Here is a 27186-nt window from a genome sequence, read left to right as displayed (position 1 = left end):
AACTCATCCGTTTACAGCGTGGAAGCAAGTCATCCTTGTTTTGAGGGACTGCCTATGATGACCCATACCAGTGGCTCCTTTAATTGCACAGGAATGCTCTGTGACACTTACCAGTGGGATGCTGGCTCATGCCCATCATTCTCACATAGTGTCCTGGATTTTCTATTGAAGTTACATTGCTTCTGTTATGTATGCAACACTATGTAACCAGCATTCTACCGCCACCAGAGGGCGTATCTGTTGGAGACCCAAGAGATCCCAGCATCCCTTGGAAGCACTGTATATAAGCAGACCTCCCATGCTGTACCAGCACTCTGGAGTTAGAATAAAGAGACTAAGGTCACACTTACTCACATCTACAGTACTCAGTCACATTGCCTTATTCAAGACATAACAACTGGCGACGAGATAACGAACCTTGCAGAGAACTGTTGGTATCCTGGAGAAATTCTCAGAAGGGGAAGATTGGGAGGCCTTCGTGGAGCGATTCGACCAATAATGTGTGGCCAACGAGCTGGAAGGAAGTGCGAATGCTGCCAAACGATGTGCGATCCTCCTCACCGTCTGCGGGGCAATAACCTATGGGCTCATGAAGAATTTTCTTGCTCCGGTGAAATCAATATCTAAATCGTATGAAGAACTGTGTACGCTGGTCCGGGAGCACCTAAATCCGAAGGAGAGCATTCTGATGGCAAGGTATCGATTTCACTTGCTAAGAGACTTGTTTGTGCTTGGCATTGGCCATGAGGTTATCCTTCGCAAACTATTGACTGTTGAAACGAAACACCGAACCTGAGCAAAGCCATAACGATAGCCCAGGCATTTATATCCACCAGCGATAACACCAAACAAATTTCGCAGCATAAAGATGTTTCGGCAAGTACTGTACACAAAGTAACATCGTTTTGAGGCAGGAATGCGTTGGGCAGAGCATACATGCCTGCAGCTGCATGACCTCAGGTGACTCAGAGACCACCATCAAGCGTTAATGCGAGGCATTTGACACCTTGTTGGCGCAGCGGAGGTGATCATCGAGCCCATCAATGCCACATCAAACACTATTCATGCAAAGGCTGTGGAACATAGAAACCAATGAGACACCTCCAACGAATGTGCAGACGAGCTGCAAACCCTGCAAACCACCACATTGCAGAGGAAGACCGATCCATGGTGGATCAAACTGAACTAGAGACTCAAATCGAGGAGGCAGAAGTGTACGGGGTACACACCTTCACCACGAAATGTCCACCGATCATGTTAAAAGTTGAACTGAACGGAATTCCAGTATCCATGGAATTGGACACGGATGCAAGTCAGTCCATCATGAGCAAAAATGCCTTTGACAGGCTGTGGAGCAACAAGGCATATAGGCCCAAGCTGAGCCCTATTCATACCAAGCTGAGAACTTACACTAAAGAGCTGATCCCTGTAATTGGCAGCGCAGCAGTAAAAGTCCCCTATGATAGAGCAGTGCACAAACTACCACTATGGATTGTACCAAGAGATGGCCCCACATTGTTCAGCAGAAGCTGGCTGGGAAAAATCCGCTGGAACTGGGATGACATCCGAGTGCTTTCGTCCATCGACGCGCCTCATGTGCCCAGGTTTTGAGCAAGTTTCTGTCGTTGTTTGAGCCAGGCATCGGAAGTTTCTTGGGGGGCGGGGGGTGGGGGGTGGAGAAGGTGCAGATCCACTTGATTCCTGGTTCATGACCCATCCATCACAAGGCACGGGCGGTGCCGTGCTTCACTAGCGCTAAATTCAAGAAATTCATGACCCGCAATGGGATCAAGCATGTCACATCTACCCCGTTCAAGCCCGCATCCAATGGCCAGGCAGAACGGGCAGTCCAAACCATTAAGCAAAGCTTGAAACACGTGTCAGAAAGCTCCCTGCAGACCCACCTATCCCAAGTCCTGCTCAGCTACCGCACTCGACCCCACTCGCTCACCGGGGTTACCCCAGCCGAGCTGCTCATGAAAAGGGCGCTCAAAACAAGGCTCTCTCTCGTCCACCCTGATCTCCATGATCACGTCAGGGGCAGGCGGCATCAACAAAGCATGTACCATGATCACGCAAATGTGTCATGCAATATTGAAGTCAATGACCCTGTTTTTGCACTCAACTATGACATGGTCACAAATGGCTTGCTGGCCAAAGGGAATAAGGTGTTTCGGGTCAAACTCGCAAATGGACTAACTTGCAGAAAGCATTCGGACCAAACCAAACTGCGATTCACAGACAGCCACGAGCAACCCGAAGAGGTAATTGGGAAGAGTCAAGGAGTGCATTGGAGAGACTGAACCTTTGGATGACAAATGAGGATGAAGGTTATGCGGCAGTGAGGTGACATAGAGCGTTCTGATGAAAGGTCATCGACCTGAAAGGTTAACTTTGTTTCTCTCTCTGCCTGACCTGCTGAGCATCTGAGATGAAGGGGTTGTCTTTATGAAGAAAGCTTGAACAGGTTGGGCCTATACTCATTGGTGTTGAGAAGAATGAGAGGGGATCTGGTTGAAATATACAAGATTCTAAAGGGGCTCGACAGGGTAGATGCAGAGAAGATGTTTCCCCTCGTGGGGGAATCTAGAACTAGGTGCCATAGTTTCAGAATAAGGGGTCAGAAATGAGAAGGAATTTCTTCCCTCAGAAGGTCTTTGAAATTCTCTACCACGGAGAGCTACGGAGGATGGGTCATTGAATATATTTAAGGTGGAGATACAGATTTTTGAATGATAAGGGAGTCAAGGGTTATGGGGAGCGGGCGGGGAAGTGGAGTTGAGGTCAAGATCAGATCAGCCATGATTTTATTTGAATGGCGGAGCAGGCTTGAGGGGCCAAATGGCCGACTCCTGCTCCTATTTCTTATGTTATGTTCACTTCCAGCATTTCCTGTTCCTATTTGATGAGATAGAGTGCGGGCAGACAATGAGCCTGAAATTCTGATGTCCTGGGTTCGTACGAAGTTTCTACGGACCCGGGAAGGCATCGGAAAAGCCGGCTTTCAGCGCGCAATGTGCATGCACTGAAAACCGGCTTTTCCAATCTGTCAAGTTTCTGGCTTGACAGATCTCGCGCATATCGGGAGTGCGGACATTTGTACGTGCAAATTTGCGCATACAAATATTCTCAAAAATCTTGCGCCTGAAAAAGCAGACGCATAGCCTACTTTTACAGGCGCAAGTTTTTTAAAACACACAAAAACATATAAAAATAAAGTTATGAAAGCATATTTTATTGTTAAAAGCCCTCCCCACGATGGTAAGTTTAATTTAAGGCATAATTAAAAAAATGTTTAAAAAAAAAAAAATCGGGAAAATATATTTTTTTAATAAGACATTAATAACTTTAATTTAACTTAATCTTCAATATGTAGTGTATATTTTCTATTTTTTTTATTAGTGTTTTGGGTGTTTGTGGGGGTTTCTCATTCATAGTAACGGCGTTTCGGAATGAGAATATACTATACCTGATTGGCTGCCCAGAGCCATGTGACTCCAGCTCCAGGCCTGCGCATGCTGCGATGCGCAGCAAGAGGAGGCCTGTGCATCGGAAAGTCGAACACCCGGGAGAAGGAGAAATCAGAATTTCTGGGCCAATATTTCAAAAGTGGAAGTGAGAGGTCGATGGCGTGCTCTGGATGGAGGAAGGGATTAAAATTCGCCTCAAGATTCAGAAGCATCAAATTTGGACTGATCCGGAGCGAACAGTCACGGATGAGCTGAGGTGGGGAGTGGGGGATGGGGGGGGGGGGCGGGGGGGAAACAGATTCAGTGCCCTTAATTCTTGTGGCAGCTGAACAAAATTACTTTGGTATTGATGATCAGCTGAAGAAAATTTTGGCTTACAGGACTTGATGCCAGACAGGTAGTCAGACAACATAGCGACATGATCAAAAGCAATAGGAGCCGAGAACCAGCAGCATAAGCTACCTGTCTGAAGCCCCCGCCATAAGACTGGTCTGCAACCGATGCTGGCTACACTCAGGAAATCTCAGGCTGACATGCGGCCAAAGGGATTATTGAAAACGCACAATATTTAAATGTATAAAGTACCTTGATAGATAAGCTCCATGGGGCATACCAGCTTAAAATTGCTTTTCCAAAATGTACTTTATTCCCCGAGTCTTATGCTTTTCGTCTTCTTCCTTCCACGCAACATTTAGCGACAGACATTTCATTCTTCAAAAACGTTAAGCGTTGATATTTTACAGAACAATGCCATTTTTCTCTTGTGTTCTGCCTGGGACAGTAAAGATGTCTGTTTAATGTCACTAATGAAAATTGCAAAACGCCTGGGAATTGAGAGGGACTAAAATCTGGATCGAACTGTGCATTCCTGCTTAACAGTTCCCACACATAAATGCACTCTGCCATTCGACTGAAATAACCCTCCTTCAGTGTTTAAGTTAAGTAACAATTGCAGAATTAAGTTACTATTTATAAATCAAATGCCAGTTGTCAGTTACTGAATTATTAGGGTCAGTGGTAATGTTGAACAAAAGACAAACCTTGTATCCCTTGAATTACAGCTGAATAAGGCCATTTATATGCCCAGAGGACATTTACCCAAAAACATGCTTAATGGAATCTAAATATTGCACGAAGGAGAAAGGTTGCAGAACGAATTCTATAATTGCAAACTGTCGGCCAGCAATAAAGAGAAAAACATTAAATACCATGTGAAAAATTCCCTGTTCTGTTTCGGTCAATGAATCAACGATCCTTCATTTCTTATCCACAGCCTCACTCTGTAAGATAGATTTCTTTTTACGGAGTACAGCGAAGGTCAAGAGTCATACCACACTCTATTTATCAAGCTACAAGCTCTACATAATTATTTTTTAAGTTAGGGAAGAGCTTCTTTCCTGACTGCAGCATGTTTGCTTTTTCATCCTTAAATGGACTGAATACCACGAACTGTTGATTAAAAAAAATATACCTGACAATAAAGCAGAGACCAAAATGTAAATTGCTTCCCAAAAAAGGAACGTTTCTTCGGCAGCACCTCCCAAAACCATGACCTCTACCACCTAGAAAGACAAGGGCAGCAGGCGCATGGGAACACCACCACCTACAAGTTCCCCTCCAAGTCACACACCATCCTGACTTGGAAATATATCGCCGTTCCTTCATCGTCGCTGGGTCAAAATCCGGGAACTCCCTCCCTAACAGCACTGTGGGAGTACCTTCACCACACAAACTGCAGCGGTTCATGAAGGCAGCTCACCACCATCTTCTCAAGGGCAATTAGGGATGGGCAATAAATGCCAGCCCCGCCAGCGATGCCCACATCTCATTAACGAATTTTTAAAAACTCCTTTTCATTCACTATCTGAATACTACAGTAAGTGTCACCCACACGGCAATTATTGGGGCACCTATTCCTTTAAGACAAGAACCAGGAGGGTGACAAGGAGAATGTCTTTTTACCCAGTAAGTTATGATGATCTGGAATGCACTGCCTGAAAGGGCAGTGGAAGCAGATTCAATAGCAACTTTCAAAAGGGAGTTGTAGATATATTTGAAAAGGATAAATTATCAGGGCTAGAGCTGGGGAGTGGGAACAATTGGATCGCTTTTTCAAAGCGCCGGCACAGGCACGACGGGTTGAAAGGCATCTTTTTATGCTGTGTGATTCTATGAAGACATCACAAACCCTGATCATGATGTCCCCTTCATCATTTAGTTTTATCCTTTTCATTGGCATCATATTTTTATAGTGTTTTCATATTTAGTGTCGGGCGTCTCGGGGTCGATTTTCATAATAGTGCATTGGACGGGCGAGGGGGTGCAGTGTTTACACCGTCCACCTGATGGTGGTAAACAAGAGGCCCAGACCTTTTTCGTGCTCGAACCTCACTTGAATGGGAACAGTTACATGACGACAGCCGGGTATAATATGAAAAGACATTCTCAAGAGAAGTTAATCTGGGGAAAAGTATCGGCAACTGATGAAGCAGCTTTCTGGCATGGGCTCTGCATACAACGGTTTGTTGGCTTGGCAACTTAAACAGGCTCTGGTGCTGTGCACCAATAAACAGATTGCATGGCATCCCAGCAATGTCAGGCTGATGGCTATTTAGTTTCTTCTTAAATGACTCCGCCTGTGGTGTGCTTCATGCCTCAACCTCTGGATCCGATTTCAGGAACTTAGGGACTCTCCCAGACTGGGCGTTGTCCTCTGTTCCACTGCACTCTTTATCCAAATCTGCCCATGCCACAACAACAACAACTTGTATTTATATCGCGCCTTGAATATAGCAAAACGTCCCAGGGCGCTTCACAGCAGTGTTATAAGACAAGGCAGATACATTTGACACTGAGCCACACAATAAGAAATTACGGCAGATGACCAAAAGTTTGGTCAAAGAGGCAGGTTTTAAGGAGCGGCTTAAAGGAGGAAAGAGAGATAGAGAGGTGGAGAAGTTTAGAGAGGGAGCTTAGGGCCCAGGCAGCTGAAGGCACGGCCACCAATGGATGAGCAGTTATAAGCAAGGATGCTCAAGAGGGCAGAATTTGCACATCCAAATATGCCACTCTGCTAATGATGTGGACTACTCATAAGCTAAAGGAAGCAAACTAGTGCGCCTCAAAACACAATCTTCAGTCTTCCTGCAGAACAATGGCAGCATTACTACATCTCTTCCATGCCTCTTCATTGGAGCAAAGAAAACCTTGTTTCTTTAATTCTACAAAGACTCAGGTTCAATGTTTCACTTGTGAGCTCCTGGCACAGAGCATTGCCCACTGGGAGCATGCAGCAGTAAATCGTGCAGACAAGCCAGGATTTTACGTCCATTTAAAATTATTGGAGAGAGAATTGTGGGCTGTGTATGCACTATTTCCTGATTTGCAATCCCAGCAGGCCCCAGGCCAGGAGCATGCAAGTGGAAAATGTACTCTATAGTCTCTTCATGTCTCTCATGAGTCTAATCTAGAGGTACAGCTTCTTCCCTCCGATGGGTCCACCCTTAATCCTTCATTTCTCAACATTCCTGCATATGCCTCGCTATGTCTTCTGACCTGCGGTTTCCCCCTTTGTGCCAAACATTTTTCACCCTCAATAACTATTTACTCTCTGTAAAGTCTGTGTCTATTCAAGACTTAAGTGCTGTTTCCCCTCCAAGATGACTCTTTGAGCACCTCCCTTGGGTTCCTGAACAAGATTAGCAATCCTTCCTAGCCTCCAATCTCTCTCTCCACGACAACTTCTCTGGTCTCTCACTCTCTATTTTATCAACATCTCTGTTTTATCAATATTACTATAAGTCAGTGTTCACTTCAACACTTTTCTTGTTATTTTTCAACTTCAAGCATTCCATCCTACAAACTCACTCCTTCCTACATTCCCACTTCAATAAAATCAAGTTTCCTATTCTGTTGTTCCCAGGACCTCAACCTTGTCAAACTCCGAAACCCCCTCAGCAATCTTCAGGCTTTAAAAACCAAAACTTATTAACTAAACATTGCACTTAACTCATGCCATCACCATTTTTATTTTTTTCAACATATCTGGGGTCTTGCACAATGGGCCTCGGTCCCTCAGCTTGGCTTCTTAATTAAGCAAAACAGAACTACATCCATGATTTTCCATAGTGTTAATGTCCTAAGTTTAGCCTGCATGTACAGTGAGCCACTGAGCAGAGACCAATCCCTCCGCGACAGAGTGTAAGGTGGAAAATAGTCAGAGGTCGAATATCCTGGGCATTTCTTATGGAAGACTATGTTGCATCATTGACCGAGAAACAAATCTCCAATCTATCCCATTGGGGAAATGGAAGAATCGAAGAAAATAGCACTAAAGAACAGGAAATAATTTTATAATGATTTGGGATATTATTATAAATGGCCCTTAATCAAAAATTAAAGCAATGCTTCATCTCTTTAATGATTCATTTGTGGTACTTTATTTTTTGTGGTAAAGCCTTTGAAAGCAACATTTACTTTTCCTTCACAGTGATCATTGTTTCTCGTTCCCAAGATATTTGGACAAGAGTTGCAAGATTTAAGAGTATATGTTTTTGCCAAGCAAATGGGCAAAGGTTTAGGAAACACATGTCAGTTCTACAGTTACTGGTAATTAATATTCTATTTTTAATGCACAACCTTCTGTAACTATGGACTGGCTCCAATAAAAAAAAGAATTTCTGCTTTGAAAGCACAGAATCACCACTGGTAATTACAGGAAGGTATGTTAAGTTACCTGACAAATCCCACTGATGCACATGTTCAAGGACTCGGTGTTGCATCTGGTTCCATCGAGTACTTTGGGCGATAGCTCCACAATCAAAGTTGTAGCCCTGGCCCGACACTTGAGTGCACACGGAGCTTCTTGATCGTTATAGAGGGGAACCCACTCGTAATACTGCCCTTGGTATTTCACATCATTGTGTGCGGAGCACTGCTGGTGCCTGAAGTCACCGGCCTCCGGTGGACAATCCTGCAACAGAGACAAAATGAAACGTGATCTTGAGAAAAGTTAACAGTCAAAGGTTTTTTTTGCACACTGTACTTTACTGTGTGTTTTTACTTCATGTCAAAATAAACTCACCGGCCTTGAATTGACACTGTGCGAGGGTATTGTACAAATGCTTAACGTAATATTGAGAAACTTAGCTGATGGACCAAGGCCCATATTGCAAATCAGCTCCAAGGTTGAGGTACACCAGAAAAGCTGTGATTTAATGGTGCATAAATAAACTAAGTATGTTGGGCTGAAACATTCTGCACACACAGTACAAAAATGCAATATTGGCAGAAAATACTTTTAAAAGATATAAATTTTAAAAAAACGCAAGAATATTTGGGGTTTTAAAAAATTATTCGGACGAATGGTTTTGTGCTCAGAGTTAACTCAGAGTCTGAAATTTTTGCTTTCACTATTTTAGCAGAGGCACTAGCCTATATCCCAACCTGTAATTCATTTCAGCAACATTGTACTTGAAATGACAAATGAATTGGGAGACAAAAATCAATATCAACAATAGCATTTAGTGGATGTAAATTTATTTAAAAACTACAATGATGCTGTATTGTGCATTTCAAATTACTTGAGGTGGGGGTGAGAGAGAGAGAAGGGTGTAGTCAAAATGGATATCTGGACAATTGCTTATCCTTTCTACTTGTGATTCCCCAGGAGTCATTAATCTTATAAAAACATTGATTCCATCTTTTTTCATACAACTTGTCTTTATTTAATAGTTCGATTAGTTATTGTTTCTCTGACTTTTTCCATGCAGGTTAGCTACGGATATGGTAATTCTGCTCAAAATTCTCTAAAAGATGCACTCCATCATGTGATGAGCCATATGACATGTTGTACTGGATTCCAGAAGGCTTTTGACAAAGTTTCACAGGAAAGGCTATTAGTTAAGCCCAATGCTGTGAGAATTCAGGGTATGTATAAGATATTTGCTGACTAGAACACAGATACTCATCGGAAGAGTTAAGTTGGGATGGAGGGGAATGTACAGAGTGGGGTTCTCCAGGGATTGGTGTTGGGGCCATTATTGTTTCCAATTTACATCAAGGACATGGACTCAGAAACCGACTCTAAAATTAAAGATGGTACTAAACTAGGAGTGGGCAATGGATTCGGAGCATGCAGTTTAGAAATTACCAAATGAGCTGGATAAAACATTTAAATGTTCAGAATAGTGTCAACTGAAATGTAATCCTGGCAAGTGTAAAGTACTGCATCGTGGAAGGAAAATTAATTAACACTTGTACTTTATAAAAGGTTTTACAATAGCTAACGATGAAGTTGAAAGGCATTTAAGAATCTGAGTAGGCTCTGCGTGTCTAAGCACTGCAGAGTGACAATCAATAAAGCCAAATGAATATCGAACTACATGGCTAAAACTGTAGAATGCAAGTCAGAAGAAGTCATGATCAAACTGCACAGTGCTCCGGTTGGACTATATCTCGATTACTGTGTCTCGTCCTGGTACACAAAGGAGACAGTCAGGCGATGGCCATACTCCCCAGGAAGAGCCACAAGATGTGTAGGCCTCCAATCAGGCATGCTGACACTTCCTCACCTAAATACCCAATATGCACTCCCATCATGTGAAGCTCGAAGATCTTTCCTTTATTTCAACATTACAAACACTTACATGAACATTTTGGGGCCGAAATTGCCCCAGGCGGTTATATCGCTAAAACTGATTTTATTTGCGCTGATGTGGGAAGCGCCGGCCCCGTCCTGGACTTGGGATCTTTGATGAAAAATAATGTTGTCTGCGCTAATGGAGCATTCCCCCGGCGTTCGCGGAGCGCGAAGCTCAGCGCAACGTGGATTTGCCGTCTCACGCTGACGCCTTTTAAAGGGGAGGGCCGCTGTGAACTCTGCGGCCTCTTTAGTGGTGTCCACTGTGCCACCAGGGAGGGTGTTGGCCAGGCTAGTGGCTTGGCATCCAAGACGGGGTGCTGGGCTGCATGTTGGTGGCCCGGGCCGAACCAGCGGCCGCCATTGCTGGGCCGACGAAAAAGAGATGGCGGCCGCCGCGCTACCACCTCCCCCCTTAAGGGCGGCCAGGGCACCACAGCCACCACCGCTCCTCGCACCGAGAAGCTGTCGATAGCATTGCCCCATGCCGACCTCGCGGCCCACCGGGCAATTTCCCCCGAGGGTGGCGACAGGGGTCGGCGTGTACGGCGATGACATAATTGTCATGCATGTACCACGCTAATCGCGGGTCGCGACGCAAACCACTTTTCACTGCGCGGAGCCCCGGGGACAATTCCTCGAGGGTCGAAGTGGTAGCCGCACCTGTACGCTAACTCATTAAAGCTCCGCTAGCGCCGGCCGATAGCGCTAACTGGCTCTGTGTAAAGGGGCAATCTTGGCCCCTTTATATCTGTACATCTTGCTTTCTGTGATTCTACTAAATGGCTCATTCATAGCACAGTTACTTCCGAGTCAGAATGTTGTGCGTTCGTCCCACTTGTACTCAACTCCGTGGATTTGAGTACAAAATCCAAGCCGACACTCCAGTCCAGTCTTTTGGAAGAGACGTTAAACCGAGGCCCCATCTGCTCTCTCAGGTGTACATAAAAGATCCCATGGCACTGTTCGAAGAAAAGCTAAGGCGTTCTCCCTGGTGTTCTGGCCAACAATTTTTCGCTCAAATCACATCAACAGAACAGATCATCTGGTCATTATCACATTGGTGTTTGTGGGATCTTGCTGTTTGCAAATTGTCTGCTGCGTTTTCTATATTACAACAGTGACGACCCTTCGAAAGTACTGCATTGGCTGTAAAGTGCTTTGGAATGTCCCGTATTCGAGAAAGGTGCTATATAAATGCACAAACAGAATATACTAGATGGGTATGCTACACTTTACAATTTAAAAATCTGGCATAGCCATCAACTTAAAGAAATTCCTCACCTTCATGAGCATGAAATAAAAGTCACTAAAATTGGAGACAAATTTTTATGAGCTTCATTATCTTGTGTCAAAAGGGCCTTTAGAGGGTCTACAGATGCGTGTGTTGCAGTTGCTGGATACAACAGGAACACAAACATGAAGGCCACTATACAATTGAAGCAGATTAATTAGATGCCTTACAATGTACACGCCTTCACTCCTGGAGGTCATATGCAGACTCTAACTCTGAAAGAAATTGTTCAGTGAATAGTGGACACGTGGGCTGGATCCAGGAACAATGAATAGATTTGAGAGATGCCACTGAAGATTATGTTGTGGGCAAGAATGACAGGCCTTGACTTGACCAGGGTTGAGACAACAATGATGGTAGCTACTATATGGACACTGAGCAAGACTTGTGCAAAGACAACTTTTATGGTCCAGTTGACAAATCTGCTGATGTTTATGAACTTGAATTTTCTCGAAGTTTTGTTTTACCATTGCTGTTACTATTTCCAATGCTTTTTTGGCATTTTTTTCTCATACCTATCATGATTTAATTCATATGTATTACTTTAAACAGTTGAACAAAAGTTGGTTGCATTATTTCTGAGTCACTTTCAAAAGTTTTTCATTCTAGTGTCTGCAGATAATAAGCACACCCCACTTTTAGATTATTGGAGGAGGGAAATATACTCCAGAGATTTATGGGCATATGATTGCATTACTCCCAGATAATGTCACATATCCTATACTAAGCACATCATATATTGCTCACTTGTTCCAGGGTGACAGGTTGAATGTTTGACTTCTTGGAGGTTAAAAGGGTTACCAAAAGAAATTTGGTGATTTTGTGACCAGGTTTTTTGCGATATTTTACCATATTTGGCGAAAAACCTGTCGTCGGGAAATTTGGTGACGTTTTGCGGTGGCACTTTCCACGTACCGCTGGGGAGAGGAGCGCCGCCATGCAAGACCCAAAATAGCGTTTTCGCATGAAATTTGGCTCTCTCCGCACCCGTATTCTGCGCCCAGAATACCGACAGGGAAAAACCTGCGGTGTAGCCCTGCCAGCAGCGGTAAGTATGAAGACGTGCATAAAAGGTAAGTTAAAGTTTTTTTTAAATTCTTTTTTCAGCGATTTAGTAGGTAAGGGTTTTGTGAATGCTTTGTGAATTTTTGTTTTATTTGTTTTCTCCCCCTCCCAAGGCCTCTCTCACAGTGCTACCAGCCCCGGACTAAAGTTGCCGAAATTCGCAGTTTGCGCCGCGAATCCTTGCGCAACGCCGATTTTTACCGCTGTGCAAATTAAAGGTCGAATGTCTGGCCTACCAATGGTAGCGAAGCGGAAATGGTCATTTTGGCAAAAAAAATACCGTTTTCGCTGAAAATGGAAGTTTGCGTCACTACTATGCAATGCCAATCACCCACTGCAAAGGGTCTACAAAGATGTACACTTGCGAGGTAGACACATCACGAAGCAGACATTTGCCAGATCAAGCAATGCTTCCATTTGGAGTGCTCTACAATATGCCCAGAGAGATGGCTCAATGGAAGTCACTTCCTGCACAATGTAACTGTGGAAAGAAGCAGAGCCCTGTTTGTGTAAAATGTGCAGGTGCACGAGTCGGAAGAGCAGCTTAAGGAACTAGCAGAAGCAGGACAAACACTGAAGGAGCATGTAACTGGTTTGCCAGGCTGTATAATTGGGAAGCTCTTGCCCCTAAAGCCTGTTTTTATGGTTCACTAGACTTTCATCATATATGTTTTAAAAGCAGACATGTAGAAATAAAATAATGACTACCTAGTGGTATGTCATGTCTTTACTGAAAAGAAAAGACTTGCATTTATATAGTGCCTTTCATGACCTCAGGATATACCAAAGTGCTTTAAGCCAATGAAGTACTTTTGGAGTGTAGTCACTGTTGTAATGTGGGAAACCCGGCAGCCAATTTGCGCACAGCAAACTCCCACACACAGCAATGTGATAATGGGCAGATAATTAACTTTTGTGATGTTGATAGAGGGATAAATATTGGCCATGTTAAGTATTGTCCATGTACATTAAATGTATAGTTACAATGGTGTGCCACAAAGGGGCACTGTGGTGGGGGACCCGAAAGTACCTGCGAGACAGAGTATAAAACGCTGCCCACCACTCCTGAAGGGCACTCTGGAGTTACACAATAAAGGACCAAGGTCACAGCAGTTACTACAACACCAGACCGTGTGGAGTCAGTGATTTGAGTGCTACATACATCACAAATTGGCGACGAGGACACGGACGAGCTCTTCACGCAACCATGGCTACTTTGGGCACGCTAAAGGATTTCAGAGAGTAATGACTAGGATGCCTTTACGGAAAGGCTCGAGTACTATTTTATAGCAAACGACCTGACAGGGGACACGAACGCAGTGATAGAGAAACGTAAGGCGATATTGCTGTCCAGTTGTGGTGAGGAGGTTTACCGTCTCATCAGGGATTTGCTGGCACCCGCGAGCGCCAAGGACAAGTCATATGAGGAGCTGATTGAACTCATTCATAACCAACTGAAACCGAAGGAGAGCATCCTCTTGGCCAGGCACAAATTCTACCACCACTGCAGACCTGAGAGTCAGGATGTCACCAAATATGCTGCGGACATCAGGAGACTCGCGGCGCCGTGCGATTTTGGCACACACCTTGACGAGGCGTTGCGAGACGTCTTTGTTATGGGGATTGGCCATGAGGGTCTCCTTCACAAGCTGTTAGCCACTGAACCTACAGTCAGCCTGCAGCAAGCAATCAACATCAGCAGGGCATTTATGACCTCAACTTGCAGCACCAAGCAGATGATCCACACGGTCTCGGACCCGGCAGGTACTATCCACAGGATAGCGCCCGTCACAGACAAAACTGCAGAACGTGGCTCTGCCCAGGGCAGAGAGCACGGACCTCAGGGTCCTGGAACTGAAAGTCCGTGGGAGTTGGGAAGACTTCATTCCTCCACAGACCGCTGTCCCCCGTGTTCACAGGCAGAGCAGGCCTCCACCTTCGGATCGGATGGCAGCGACGGAAGTGTGTGTGGGGTTGGGCAGAGCAGCAGCGGCCATCGACTCTCCCCTGCAAAGTCTGCGAGTGAGAAAGAGGCGCTGGAACCAGCAGCAGCGCCGACCGAGCTGGAGAAGAGAGAGGGAGAGCAGGCAGCAGCTCGGTGGATTTCTGGTAGCGGCGGATCTCCCTCAGAGCCACGGTGCCGGGTCTGTAGCGATGAGGCTTCTTCACTCCGCCCGTGGTCGGAGCGCTCTTCCGGGCCGCTTTGGTCGCCAGGGGAGAGAGAGAGAGGGAGAGCAGGCAGCAGCACAGTGAGCCTCGTGGCAGCAGGGTTCTGCAGAGAGAAGCCGGCAGGCACCAGCAGAGCACCTAAAATGGCGGCGCCCAGTAGAAACCTCGTGGAAAAATCAAAATGGTATCTTAAAAGAGAAATGTACCCGGGAGTCTTAAAGGGGCCTTACACCGTTGGCGGTCCCCACAAAGAGACTTTTGTAAGGGCAAGAGTGAGTCAAAATGACGACTGTGATTTGTATGATGACGTGATTTATGACAAGAGTTAATATTTTGATGCTAAAATGATTACTGTGATTAAAATGGTTGAGATGATTGGTGAAAAGAGTTAATATCACAATGCACAGTTAAAAGGGTTAATGGATCTGTGACTAACATGACTAATGGATTAATGCGATTTCTGATTTTATGTGATTTATGCATTTGTTCAGCGGCTGCAGACAAGCCGCAAAAGGCAACTATTTTCTGAGAACAGAGGCAACGCACTAGTTGCGATACCCTTTCTCAGCGCAGCCCATTACCTCGGGCAAAAAGGGGCAGTATGCCCCAACCACTCCTCACCCAGTAGAGCTGGGATTTAATAACTGTTCAGTGTACCTGCAATCTTTTGATACAACTCTTCAATGCATACTAGTGTACTGTCCATGTGTACCTGCTTTCTACTGGAGATGATGTTTGTGTATTTGTATCACCCATGTAAGGACTGCAAATACCTCATGCTTGCACCAGATCGCAAGCATAATCTCTACATGGTGGGGGAAGAGGGAAATGGATGGTCATGGACTCACACTCACAAATCAACCAGGACGAACAAGGCCGAGGTTACCGGCAATTTGCTTTTGGAACTGGGGGGGGGGGGGGGGGGGGGCGTGGAGAGTGAGATGTTATGTATTGTCCATGTACATTAAATGTATAGTTACAATGGTGCGCCACAAGGGGCACTGTGGTGGGAGACCCGAAAGTACCTGCGAGACAGAGTATAAAAAAGGCTGCCCACCACACCTGAAGGGCGCTCTGGAGTTACACAATAAAGGGCCAAGGTCACAGCAGTTACTACAACACCAGACTGTGTGGAGTCAGTGATTTGAGTGCTACATACATCAAAGGCCAGGACACCAGGGATAACTCTGCCCTTCTTCAAAATAGTGCCAAAGGATATTTTACATCCACCTGAGAGAACGGTCTTAACTTTTCATTCAAAAGAGGGCACAACGCTCCTTTAGTGCTACACTGGAGAGACAGCCTTTATTTTTCTGCTCAATTACCTGGAGTGGGACTTGAACCCATAACCTCCTAATTCAGAGGTGAGGGTGCTAACCACTGAGCCACTGCTAACACTGTACTGAAAATAGTTAAAATAAACTGTTCGTTGTAGTAATGCAGTGATTCCCCTTGGAAACCATTGCATTACTACAAGATTTCTGAATCTGTTACTCATGGCGCTCTCAAGTCTGTTTCCAAAGTCGTTGAAGCCATCTGTTATTCAGTCTTGGAAATTGGACCTCAATGCTGCTCATCAATGCAATCTTCCCTCAGAAATGCTCCTACTGTGCTCAACACCCATGTGCCTGAAGTCTTCCTTGCAGGTGGCATTGATACAGCACACTGCCCAGAACAGAAAACCTTTACTGCACAACATCACCCACTCATGTAGCAACTGCTTGTATTCTGTTCTCCAAGCAGGCATGTGACAGACAGCCACGTCCTTTCCTTCACAGCCGGTCCTGTGAGGTCTGATTCACAAAGTGACTGAACCGGGATAGCTCTGACATTGGGACTGCATTCAACACCAATCATGGCTTCTTCAGACCCTATCTCGTTCCAGTTTCCTTCAAGTCAGACATTTTCAAGTGTGGATAGCTTTCTAGCTTCCCAAGGTAAGTGGCCCTACGAATACGGAAAATGACAGACAGATAAAAAACCATCTGGTCATCGAGCCTGTCTCACACAATTGCGATTCCTTGTGTATCACAACAGATACACTCTGTTAAGTCTCAAACAAAGTAATGTAACTGAGTACTGTAGACGTGAGTAAGTGTGACCTCAGTTCGTTATTCTAACTCCAGAGTGCTTGACAGCATGGGAGGCCTGCTTATATACAGTGCTCCCAAGGAATGCTGGGATCCCTTGGGACTCCAACAGATACGCCCTCTGGTGGCGGTGGAATACTGGTTACATAGGGTTGCATACATAACACACTCCACACCACCCGAAACCATGTGATCTCCTGGGACAGGCAAAAAAACAGATTTAAAAAACCAGGCCAATTTGGGGAAAAAAGATCTGGGAAATTCCTCCTCGACCCATCTAGGCGATCACTCTGGCCATTAAATTCCCTGCGCTACCTACCTTCTGTACGAGGTGATCTCCGCCGCAGCCAGAAACAAATCCAGCATTTGCTTGAAGGAATTCAGCGAGTCTGCATCCACCACTTGCATTCACAGCCAGGGTCAGTCCCTCCCAAACCTGCTTGACCCTCTGGTTGCTTTCTCACACTATGGAGGGCACATCGCCGTTCCCTCATGCCAATCCTTGGTTTCTAAATTGGTTTCTGCACTCTCCACCCATTTCTACAAGAAGCTGTGCACACCACAGGTGAATTGGGCCAACGTGCATAGCTTATACTGGTGAAATGGTCGTCTGGTAGTAATCTGGCTGGTGTTTTGAGTTGAATCACTCATGGTGAGTTAGCTTCAGGGAACTCTTATGAATCCTAATTTCAAGCAAGCATACAACTTGCAAAACCTTGTGATTGTGGTTAAAAAAAAAATTGGCAGAGGTTAAATGATTAACCAGCATTTAATGCACTGTGTGAGCAAGACGGAAACCCAGCCCACAAATTAAGAAGCTCGAGATAGTGAACTACTTCCAATCTGGACACCATCCAACAAGAACGCACATAAATTTGGCAAGAACAATAATAAAGATTAATGATAAAAATTCTTTATAGAAGAAGTATCTAATTGGAAGTAGCATATTGTGAGCTTAAGGGAGATGTTCTGCAGAATATTTGATGAGTCAATAAATCATTGCAAGTGGTATTTAAGTTTAAGCAGAAATATTAATCCAACACTTTTCATTAAAATTCACTGATGTTCAAGTATTCAGAAAGTTTACAAAAGATTCTGGGATTTTTTTTTTTAAACAAATTGTCTTATCATAGAATCCTAGAAAAATTACAACACAGAAAGAGGCCATGTCTGCCGGTCGAAAAAGAGTTACCCAGTATAATCCCACCTTCCAGTACTAGGTCCGTAACATGTTCCTTTTAAACGTGATGAGAGTTTCTACCTCTACACTCTTTCAGGCAGTGTGCTCCAGACTCCCACCACCCTCTGGGTGAAGCAATGTTTCCTCATCTCCCCTCGAATCCTTCCACCAACTACTTTAAATCTATGCCCGCTAATTATTCACCCTCTGCTAAGGGAAATAGGTCCTTCCTATCCACTCTATCTAGGCTCTGCATAATTTTTTACACCTCAAATAAATCTCCCCTCAGCCTCCACTGTTCCAGCCTATCCAATCTTTCCTCGTAGCTAAAGTTTTCCAGTCCTGGCAACATCCTCATAAATCTCCTCCGCACCCTTTCTCGTGCAATTACATCCTTCCTGTAATGTGGTGACCAGAACTGCACACCATACTCTAGCTGTGGCCTAACTAGTGTTGTATACAGTTCTAGCATAACTTCCCTGCTCTTGTATTCTCTGCCTTGGCTAACAAAGGAATGCATTCCGTATGCGTTTTTAACTACCTCATCGACCTGTTTTGTGGACATATACTCCAAGATCCCTCTGTTCCTCCACACCGCTCAGTATCCTCCCATTTATTGTGTATTCTCTTGCCTTGTTGCCCCTTCTATAGAATACATTAGCATGCTGATCATTACCTGTCTACAATATTGGAACTCTGCATGCATGCACATATATGTTTGCACTTAACCAAGAAATGTTTGTACATATCCTTTTTTTTTTTGCAAGGTGTAGAATGATTATATCCAAATTGTTCACACCTAATCTCAAATTGAGACCTAAATATCCTTCTAACCAGAGTAGAGAGTGGGATAAATGGTTCATTCTCGAGTTGGCAATCAGTAATTGGTGGGGTGCTGCGGGGATCAGTGCTGGGACCGCAACTATTTACAATCTATATTAATGACTTGGAAGAAAGGACCGAGTGTAACGTAGCCAAGTTTGCTGATGATACAAAGATGGGAGGAAAAGCAATGTGTGAGGAGGACACAAAAAATCTGCAAAAGGACACAGACAGGCTAAGTGAGTGGGCAAAAATTTAGCAGTTGGTGTATAATGTTGGAAAGTGTGAGATCATCCATTTGGCAGAAAAAAAAATCAAAGAGCAAGTTATTATTTAAGTGGAGAAAAATTGCAAAGTGCTGCAGTACAGCGGGACCTGGGGGTACTTGTGCATGAAGCACAAAAGGTCAGTATGCAGGTACAGCAAGTGATCAGGAATGCCAATGGTATCTTGGCCTTTATTGCAAAGGACATGCAGGGAAGTCTTGCAACAGCTATACAAGGTATTGGTGAGGCCACACCTGGAATACTGCGTGCAGTTTTAGTTTCCATATTTACGAAAGGATATACTTACTTTGGAGACAGTTCAGAGAAGGTTCACTAGGTTGATTCCGGGGATGAGGGGGTTGACTTATGAGGAACGGTTGAGTAGGTTGGGCTTCTACTCATTGGAATTCAGAAGATTGAGAGGTGATCTTATTGAAATGTATAAGATTATGAGGGGGCTTGACAAGTTGGATGCAGAGAGGGGGGAGACTAGAACTAGAGGGCATGATCTTAGAATAAGGGGCTGCCCATTTAAAACTGAGATGAGGAGGAATTTCTTCTCTGAGGGTTGTAAATCTGTGGAATTCACTGCCTCAGGGAGCTGTGGAAGCCAGGACATTGAATAAATTTAAGACAGAAATAGACAATTTCTTAAATGCTAAGGGAATAAGGGATTATGGGGAGTGGGCGGGGAAGTGGACCCGAGTCCATGATCTTATTAAATGGCGGAGCAGGCTCGAGGGGCCATATGGTCTACTCCTGCTCCTATTTCTTATGTTCTTATGAATCCTTAGACACCTTTTTCACCTGACCAACTATTCCCTAATAGTTTTGGTTTCAGTACGAAGAGTGTGCAAGAATCAGATTTCATCCAGTATCTAGATCATACAATCCTTCGGACCTATTTGTGATTCTTGCCCAGGGTTATGTCACCATTTCAACTAAGGCAAGAAGCAGTCACCCCTAACTTTTAGCCCCACTTTCATGAATCATGACAGTGAATAGTACGTGCACTCCAAAGATGCTCACTCCACCCTAACAAGCTATGCAGAGAGGGCAAAGTCTCTGAGTAAGTCAAATCAACATTCTTGCGTTGCCGAGACCATAGGTAAGCAAGTGACCAGATTGCAGCTTGCCGATTGGTTAAATCAAATGTATTTTTTATTACTGCCACCTCAAAGCAAGGACCCATTCCACGGCCACAACTTTCACCTTGCTCAAGCGAGTCCAGAACCAGGGGTCACAGTCTAAGGATAAGGGGTAAGCCATTTAGGACCGAGATGAGGAGAAACTTCTTCACCCAGAGAGTGGTGAACCTGTGGAATTCTCCACCACAGAAAGTTGTTGAGGCCAATTCACTAAATATATTCAAAAAGGAGTTAGATGAAGTCCTTACTACTAGGGGGATCAAGGGGTATGGCGAGAAAGCAGGAATGGGGTAATGAAGTTGCATGTTCAGCCATGAACTCATTGAATGGCGGTGCAGACTAGAAGGGCCGAATGGCCTACTCCTGCACCTATTTTCTATGTTTCTATGAGTCAGTGTGAATGTGGGTTGTGCAGCGACTTGGAGCAATCAACCAGCTCAGTTTAGTTGGTAACAGAAAATAAGAACTTGCACCTATATAACATCTTTCAAGACCCCTGGACAGCACTTTGCAGCCAATGAACTACTTGTGAAGGGCAGTCACTGTTGTAATTTAGGGAAACATGACAGCCAATGAGCATACAACAAGCTCCCACAAATCGCATTCAACAATGATCAGATCATCTATTTTTTAGATTCTGCTTTTTTTGCAGAGAACTCCTGTACTCTTCTTCAAATACTGCCGTCAGATCGTTTACATCTATCTGAAAGAGCAGACAGGGCTTCGGTTTAATGTCTCATCTGAAAGTCGGCACCTCCGACAGTACAGCATTCCCTCAGCACTGCACTGGAGTATCAGCCTCGATTATGCACTCAAGTCTCTGGAGTGGGACTTGAAAACCCACAACCTTCTGACACTGAGGCGAGAATGCTGCCCACTGAGCTACGGCTGACTCTGCGTAGCTCTCTTGTTTCGGACTCAGAAACTAGTTGTAGGTTCAAGCCCCAGTACAGACTTGAGCAGACCTAATCCACTCTGATGCTGCAGTCCCAGAAATGCTTTCAGATGAATGGTAAATTGAAGTCCCATCAGTCTACTCAGTTGGATCTAAATTCACCCAAAATATTATTCACAGGAGAGTGGGATGAATTGGCCACTTTTCTTCTTTTAACTAAAAACAGATTAACCGGTCATTCATTTGAGTTTCTTTTTGGCGGCATTATTATGCTTACAGAATAACAGTGATTGCTTTTGAATGTAATCCATATTTGCAAAGTTGCTTTGGGCCTTCTATTCTTCCAGACCTAGTCAAGAACAATCGGAATCCTGAGGGGCAGGATTTGCCTGATACAGAGTGCGAGCGTGTGAAGAGTTCACAGGGTTCCTCTAATGTCACAGTGCCATGATGTCACAAATCCTTTAAAGGGACAATTACTCCCCCGTGTGATTTCCTCTCTTCCCAGCCCACTGAATATAACCCAGTGCCAGCTGACTCAAGGGGTTTGAGTGCAAGATGTTCCTTTAGAAGAAAGATGGTGTACCTGGAGGTTCATTTAATGAAAAAAAAATTGAGTCTCGTATCTGAAATATTTCATGCATCAACTTATTCCAGGGAAACACTGGAAAGAGGCTGGACTGGGAAAATAAATTCAAGGGAACAACATGTGTGGCAGCCTCGGGCTCGGACCTGGATTTGCAACCATAATTTCTAAAACCAGGAGTTCCTACTCTTGGCTGCGCCGTTAGTGAAGCTTTTTCAACAGGAAGCCAGGAAATACTGGAGGCCATTCCGCTGGGTGACCTTGTAGTGCTTCATTTGCAGATGTCAGAAAGCATCGTAGCTGCAGTGTCGTGCAGGAAGGACGTTAAAGGAAGAGAGAAAAATGCACTTTTTGGATCTATGAATAGAGAATTTCTTTTCCACTACTAGCATCTGTCCTATGATTTTGTTTGCAGTAAATTGGACGAAATGGTTACTCTCATCTTCATGTTGATGTTTCAGTTTCCATTTCTGCCTCCAGTACTTCATTGGCTGTATAATCGCTTTGAGACATCCAGTGGTCATGAAAGGCGCTATATAAATCTCAGCCTTTCTTTCCATCCTCTTTTCATTGTTCGAACAAAGAGGCATAACTAAAAGAAGTGGGGTAATGATGTAAGAGAGTGTTTCCTCACCAAGAGGGTGGCCAGTTTTTGGACACTTTACCAAGAGAGATTGCAGAAGTACAAAAGCAAAATACTGCGGATGTTGGAATCTGGAATAAAAACAGAAAATGCTTGAAATCTCAGCAGGTCAGGCAGCATCTGTGGAGAGAAAGTAAAGTTAACGTTTCGGGTCGATGATGACCCTTCGTCAGAACTGGAGAGTGTTCGGAAAGAACAGATTCTTAACTAGCACTGAAAGGGGGAGGGGAAGAAAGAACACAAGGGAAGGTCTGGGATAGGTTGGAAGACAGAAGAGATTCGAGAGACAAAAGGGATGATGGGCCAAATTCAAATGGTAATGTCACAAATTAGAAAAACATTAGTCAAGACCTGACCTGCTGAGATTTCCAGATTGCAAAAGTAAGTTGCTTAGATCACAAGGTCAAATTAGAAAAGTGTCTTGGATAGAAACACACAGCATATTGTAAATGTGGGTGGCAAATGTTGCAGCATATCCCCAGATTTCCGGTGTATACTCCCAGTGGGTTAGACACAATGATGATCACATTGCACAATAGTCCTTCAGAACAAATCGTGATTTAACAATAGGGGCTGCCATCCATCATTGTCAACGATGACACATTCTACTGGTAATTAAACCAAACTTGCCAAAAGTGGAATAAAAACAGCCACCATATGCTCCAAGTGTGTATACATTATACACAAGTAAAGAAAAAAAGACAGGCTAGAGTTCATCTCAAGGGTATAATACATCTCTAGATTCACAAGACATTGATAAACTACTTGAACTTTGACCTGTAAATCAATGAGGTTATTTAAACATCTTGATGCATTTCTGTCTTGTGATGCACTCCAGCCTACCTTTGTTTAATGGAAAAAGTAAATTCCAAGAGACAACCAAGGGACATAATCTTTGCAACAAGAAATATATTCCTTAGTGTATTTGCTTCATGGGTTCTTTGCTTAAGAATTCACAACTACACACTTGTAAAGAACTAGCTGGTTTATTAGTAAAGTTTATCAAACTGAACACTGCCAATTCATGCACCAGGCTCACAACTGCCACCTCATCATGGAGAGCCTGAACTCAATTAACTGGGTTTTATTGAACCTTGTGAACATCACGTGACTGGTTAAGCCATTCAGTGCAACAGCTCCACAACTATTTTAGATAGAACTTTAAATCAAGTGCCCCTTTTTGTAAGGGCACTAGAATCCACAAATTTCCAAATCAACTGGGAACCTTGCCAAATCAAATTAAAATTCTGTTCCGGGGGTGACGATGCACTCCAGTCTCTCCAGCGTCCACCTTTCGTGGAAGGCCGCGAGCATACCGGTGGACACCACGTGCTCCATCTCCAGGGACATCCTGGTGTGAACGTAGCCTCGGAAGAGGCGCAGGCAGTCGGGCTGAACAACCCCCTCGATCGCCCGCTGCCTGAACCGGTTAATGGCCACCTTGGCCAGGTCCAGGAGCAGTCCTACGCGGAGGCCATCCAACCTGCCCGCTCCCCCACACCCCGCACCAGGAATAGCTCCACAAACCTGCTCACAGGTTCATACATTACATAAGAACATAAGAAATAGGAACAGGAGTAGGCTATACGGCCCCCCCCCCCCAAACCTGCTCTTCCATTCAATAAGATCATGGCTGATCTGATCATGGACTCAGCTCCACTTCCCCGCCCGCTCCCCATAACCCCATATCCCCTTATCGCTCATGAAACTGTCTATTTCTGTCTTAAATTTATTCAATGACCCAGCTTCCACAGCTCTCCGAGGCAGGAAATTCCACAGATCTACAACCCTCTGAGAGAAGAAATTCCTCCTCATTACACTTAGCAATTACACAAGCATCACTGAAGGCATTCACTAAACTCGCTTTACTAGCCACACATTAGCAACTCCATGCAACTCACGATTTGACATCATACTTGCACAGAAACTGCAGTGTAATTGCTTGATAGGGCGACCGATCTGATCATTGATCAATCAATGTAGTTACTCACATTGCTTCAGCTTCGCACCAGTTACATGAAAAGCAAACTCTTTCAGCAGACCACCTCCATGTTTTGGGTTGGAGGCCAGTATAGCGTATAAACACCGGGATGGACCTGTTGGGCTGAACCAGCTCTTTCTATATAATTCTACGTTCCTCAATATTAATAAAAGACCAACAGCTCTTTATTAAGGTCAACAGTTGGTTGCTGGTGAATGGAGCTCTGCACATGCCATAGCACAAAGCGGCAAAGCCGTCCACAATCTCCTCCCCTCTTTCACACCGATGAGAGAAAATTGAAGGCCATGGCCCACAAGCCTGAGAAGAAAATTAGGAGGCACCGCAGAATGTGGAGGACACTCCATTAGATGAAGCTTCTACCAGAGATAATCTCAGTGCACATCCTTCACAACTATAAAAGCAGGTATCAGTGTAAACCTCAAACATGCAGCGTTGAGGCATCTTTCAACATCAGCAAAATACTTAAAACGCTCAAACAATTACTGGTCTTTATGTATCAATAATCTGTTTGCACGTCTGTTCATCGTTCACTTGAAAGACATGTTTCTCTGGTAAAATATATCTCATGCCTGCTACCCATGAATACTAGAGTTCTAACGTAATTAAATGGCAATCCATTAAAATAAACGATCTTTGAAAGGACATAGTTTTCTCATGACTAATCTGCGAGGCAGTTAAACTCTGGAGTCAATATTCTCTGATTAGGTGTGAAGTAGGCAGAGTAGGAATCGCTACTGACCGACATCATCAGCACTAAACCAGCCATAATTTCCAGGCTGAGTCTCATTAAAATATGTTGGACAAGCTCGAAAGCGTCATAAACACCTGTGATTAGAAGCTTGCCTGCTGAGGGATGAGGAATAGTGTGCAGCTGAGGAATTAAAGCAACTTTTAAGAGCGGGGGCATCATGAGAAACAGTTTTGCTGCACAAAAGAATTGTTGTTCCAACACTGTCCATCAGGAGGTCAGAGTGAGTGCCAGTGCCCTCGGGTGCAGTTGTGGAAGTTCTGGGCAGCTGGCAGGCCCTGATTGGCACCGAGCAGCTAAGGTCTTCAAGGGTAGCAGCCCGGGGAAGTGAATACAAACACAATCACTCTGCATGTAGCCACGCAGTGTAGGAAAAACTGCGTGTCCTTACCAGATCAGGCATTACCAGGAGATAGTCAACACTTCGACAATGGCACTGTCCCAATGATGTCCTCCATTTACCCTCATGCTCCATTAAAGTGCTTCAATTGCTTACTTACGGTCAATGCCCATGAGATAGTGTGGTGCTCTTCATACTCCCACCCTTCACCTGCCACATTGGAATCGCAGGACAAAATAAGACCAAGATCCATCTCGTTCGCCTTCTACCATCTTGGTAGTCACATAATACACCGATAACGGGGCTGTTGATTAATCATTGCAATTAATCTTTGTCAATGAGTCTACAACAGACCCAGACATGACATGAGGAAACCCCCAGTGGGGGAGAGCTTTGGGAACCATAGGTCCAACCTGTTCCTCCCGAGCTCGCAGCACTCACCACACGGCATGTCTCAAATTACTCAGGTACTGTATCTCAAAATGACATTTTCTGAAAGAAATCAATTTCATTTGCATTTGAATGAATCAATACTAACTGCTTCCAACGCCTCCCAGGGAGTCTATTCCATAGACTGACCACTCACTCACTGAAATATCTTTCCTGGGGTGTAATTGCCTGTTAGATGCACACATCACATCCATTATGGGCTGCATGTTGAGAACTGCATTTTTCTATGCGCTATGGTGACGAAAGATAAATTGGCCCTTTTACTTTTCTTTTTGAGGACAACTGTCCTCTCAACCCCTAATAGGAGGCAAATCAAATCCTGGTGTGGGGCGGGAGGTGGGGGTGGGAAGGGGCGGAATAGAAGGCAGAGAGGCAGTCAGAAAAAGTAGCAGGGTGTGGGTGGCCATGATTGGTCAACAACTACACTATCGTTGTATAAGAACATAAGAATTGACCCCTCGAGCTTGCTCCGTCATTTAATATGATCATGGCTGATCCGATCATGGATTCAGGTCCACTTCCCCGCCCGCTCCCCATAACCCCGTATTCCCTTATCAGTTAAGAAACTGTCTATCTCTGTCTTAAATGTATTCAATGTCCCAGCTCCCACAGCTCTGAGGCAGTGAATTCCACAGATTTACAACCCTCTGAGATAAGAAATTCCTCCTCATCTCTGTTTTAAATAGGCGGCACCTTATTCTAAGATTATGCCCTCTAGTTCTCGTCTATCCCATCAGTGGAAACATCATGTGACTCCCAGGGTAGAAGGCAAACTAGATGGACCTTGGTCTTTTATTATCCAGCATCCTGTGGGATTCCTGATGCTAATCTGCTTCTTTTCCTCCTCACCCCACTGTGCCCACATCAAGCATTATTGAACCAGATCGTGAAACCCTCAATTCATCCTTTTGAGTGAAAGTGACGCGAGCGCCATTCCTCAGGGGAGCATTTGACTCTCTCTTCCTCCTCTAAACATGCCAGAGGGAGAAGACACAGACTCCGCACTGCATCCAGCATTGCCAGCACTTCACAGCACGCACGCTGTCACTCCCGCTACCCTCTCAGGCATCGGCTCGGAGATACCCACTCCAAGAGACTGTGAGTCAGAGGAGGGCTGCACTGGGTGGCACACAGTGCAAGTGAGCAGCAGCTGGTGGCACAAGGGGTAAGACATTGGTGACTTGAAGTTGCGTCGCAGTGACAGAACCTGGGGAGCTCGATCCTGCGCGTCCGTGTCATGTATCTCACATTACTGTATCTCACCATGCTATACATGACTGTAACTAGATATGACCTGTAACAATAAGCATACCTTACCACCAGGGGTGCACTTGCAGGAGACACTGAGGTATATAAAAGGGAGGTCTCAGGCAAGTGC

The 27186-nt window shown here is 44.7% G+C and overlaps 1 protein-coding gene across 1 annotated transcript in view; it reads right to left on the bottom strand.

Moving 5' to 3' along the window:
• Window positions 1-27186, bottom strand: part of LOC139228164 (ADAMTS-like protein 3) — a 616221-nt gene that overhangs the window by 189588 nt on the left and 399447 nt on the right. The window contains exon 6 of the mRNA XM_070859351.1: window positions 8206-8442. Within this exon, the coding sequence (XP_070715452.1) occupies window positions 8206-8442 (237 nt within the window). The remainder of the gene's footprint in view (window positions 1-8205; window positions 8443-27186) is intronic.

Source organism: Pristiophorus japonicus, chromosome 17 (genome assembly GCF_044704955.1).
Source record: "Pristiophorus japonicus isolate sPriJap1 chromosome 17, sPriJap1.hap1, whole genome shotgun sequence".
NCBI classification, from domain to species: Eukaryota; Metazoa; Chordata; class Chondrichthyes; family Pristiophoridae; genus Pristiophorus; species Pristiophorus japonicus.
Note: the sequence above shows the minus strand (reverse complement) of the source record. Positions and strands in the feature narration are given on the sequence as shown.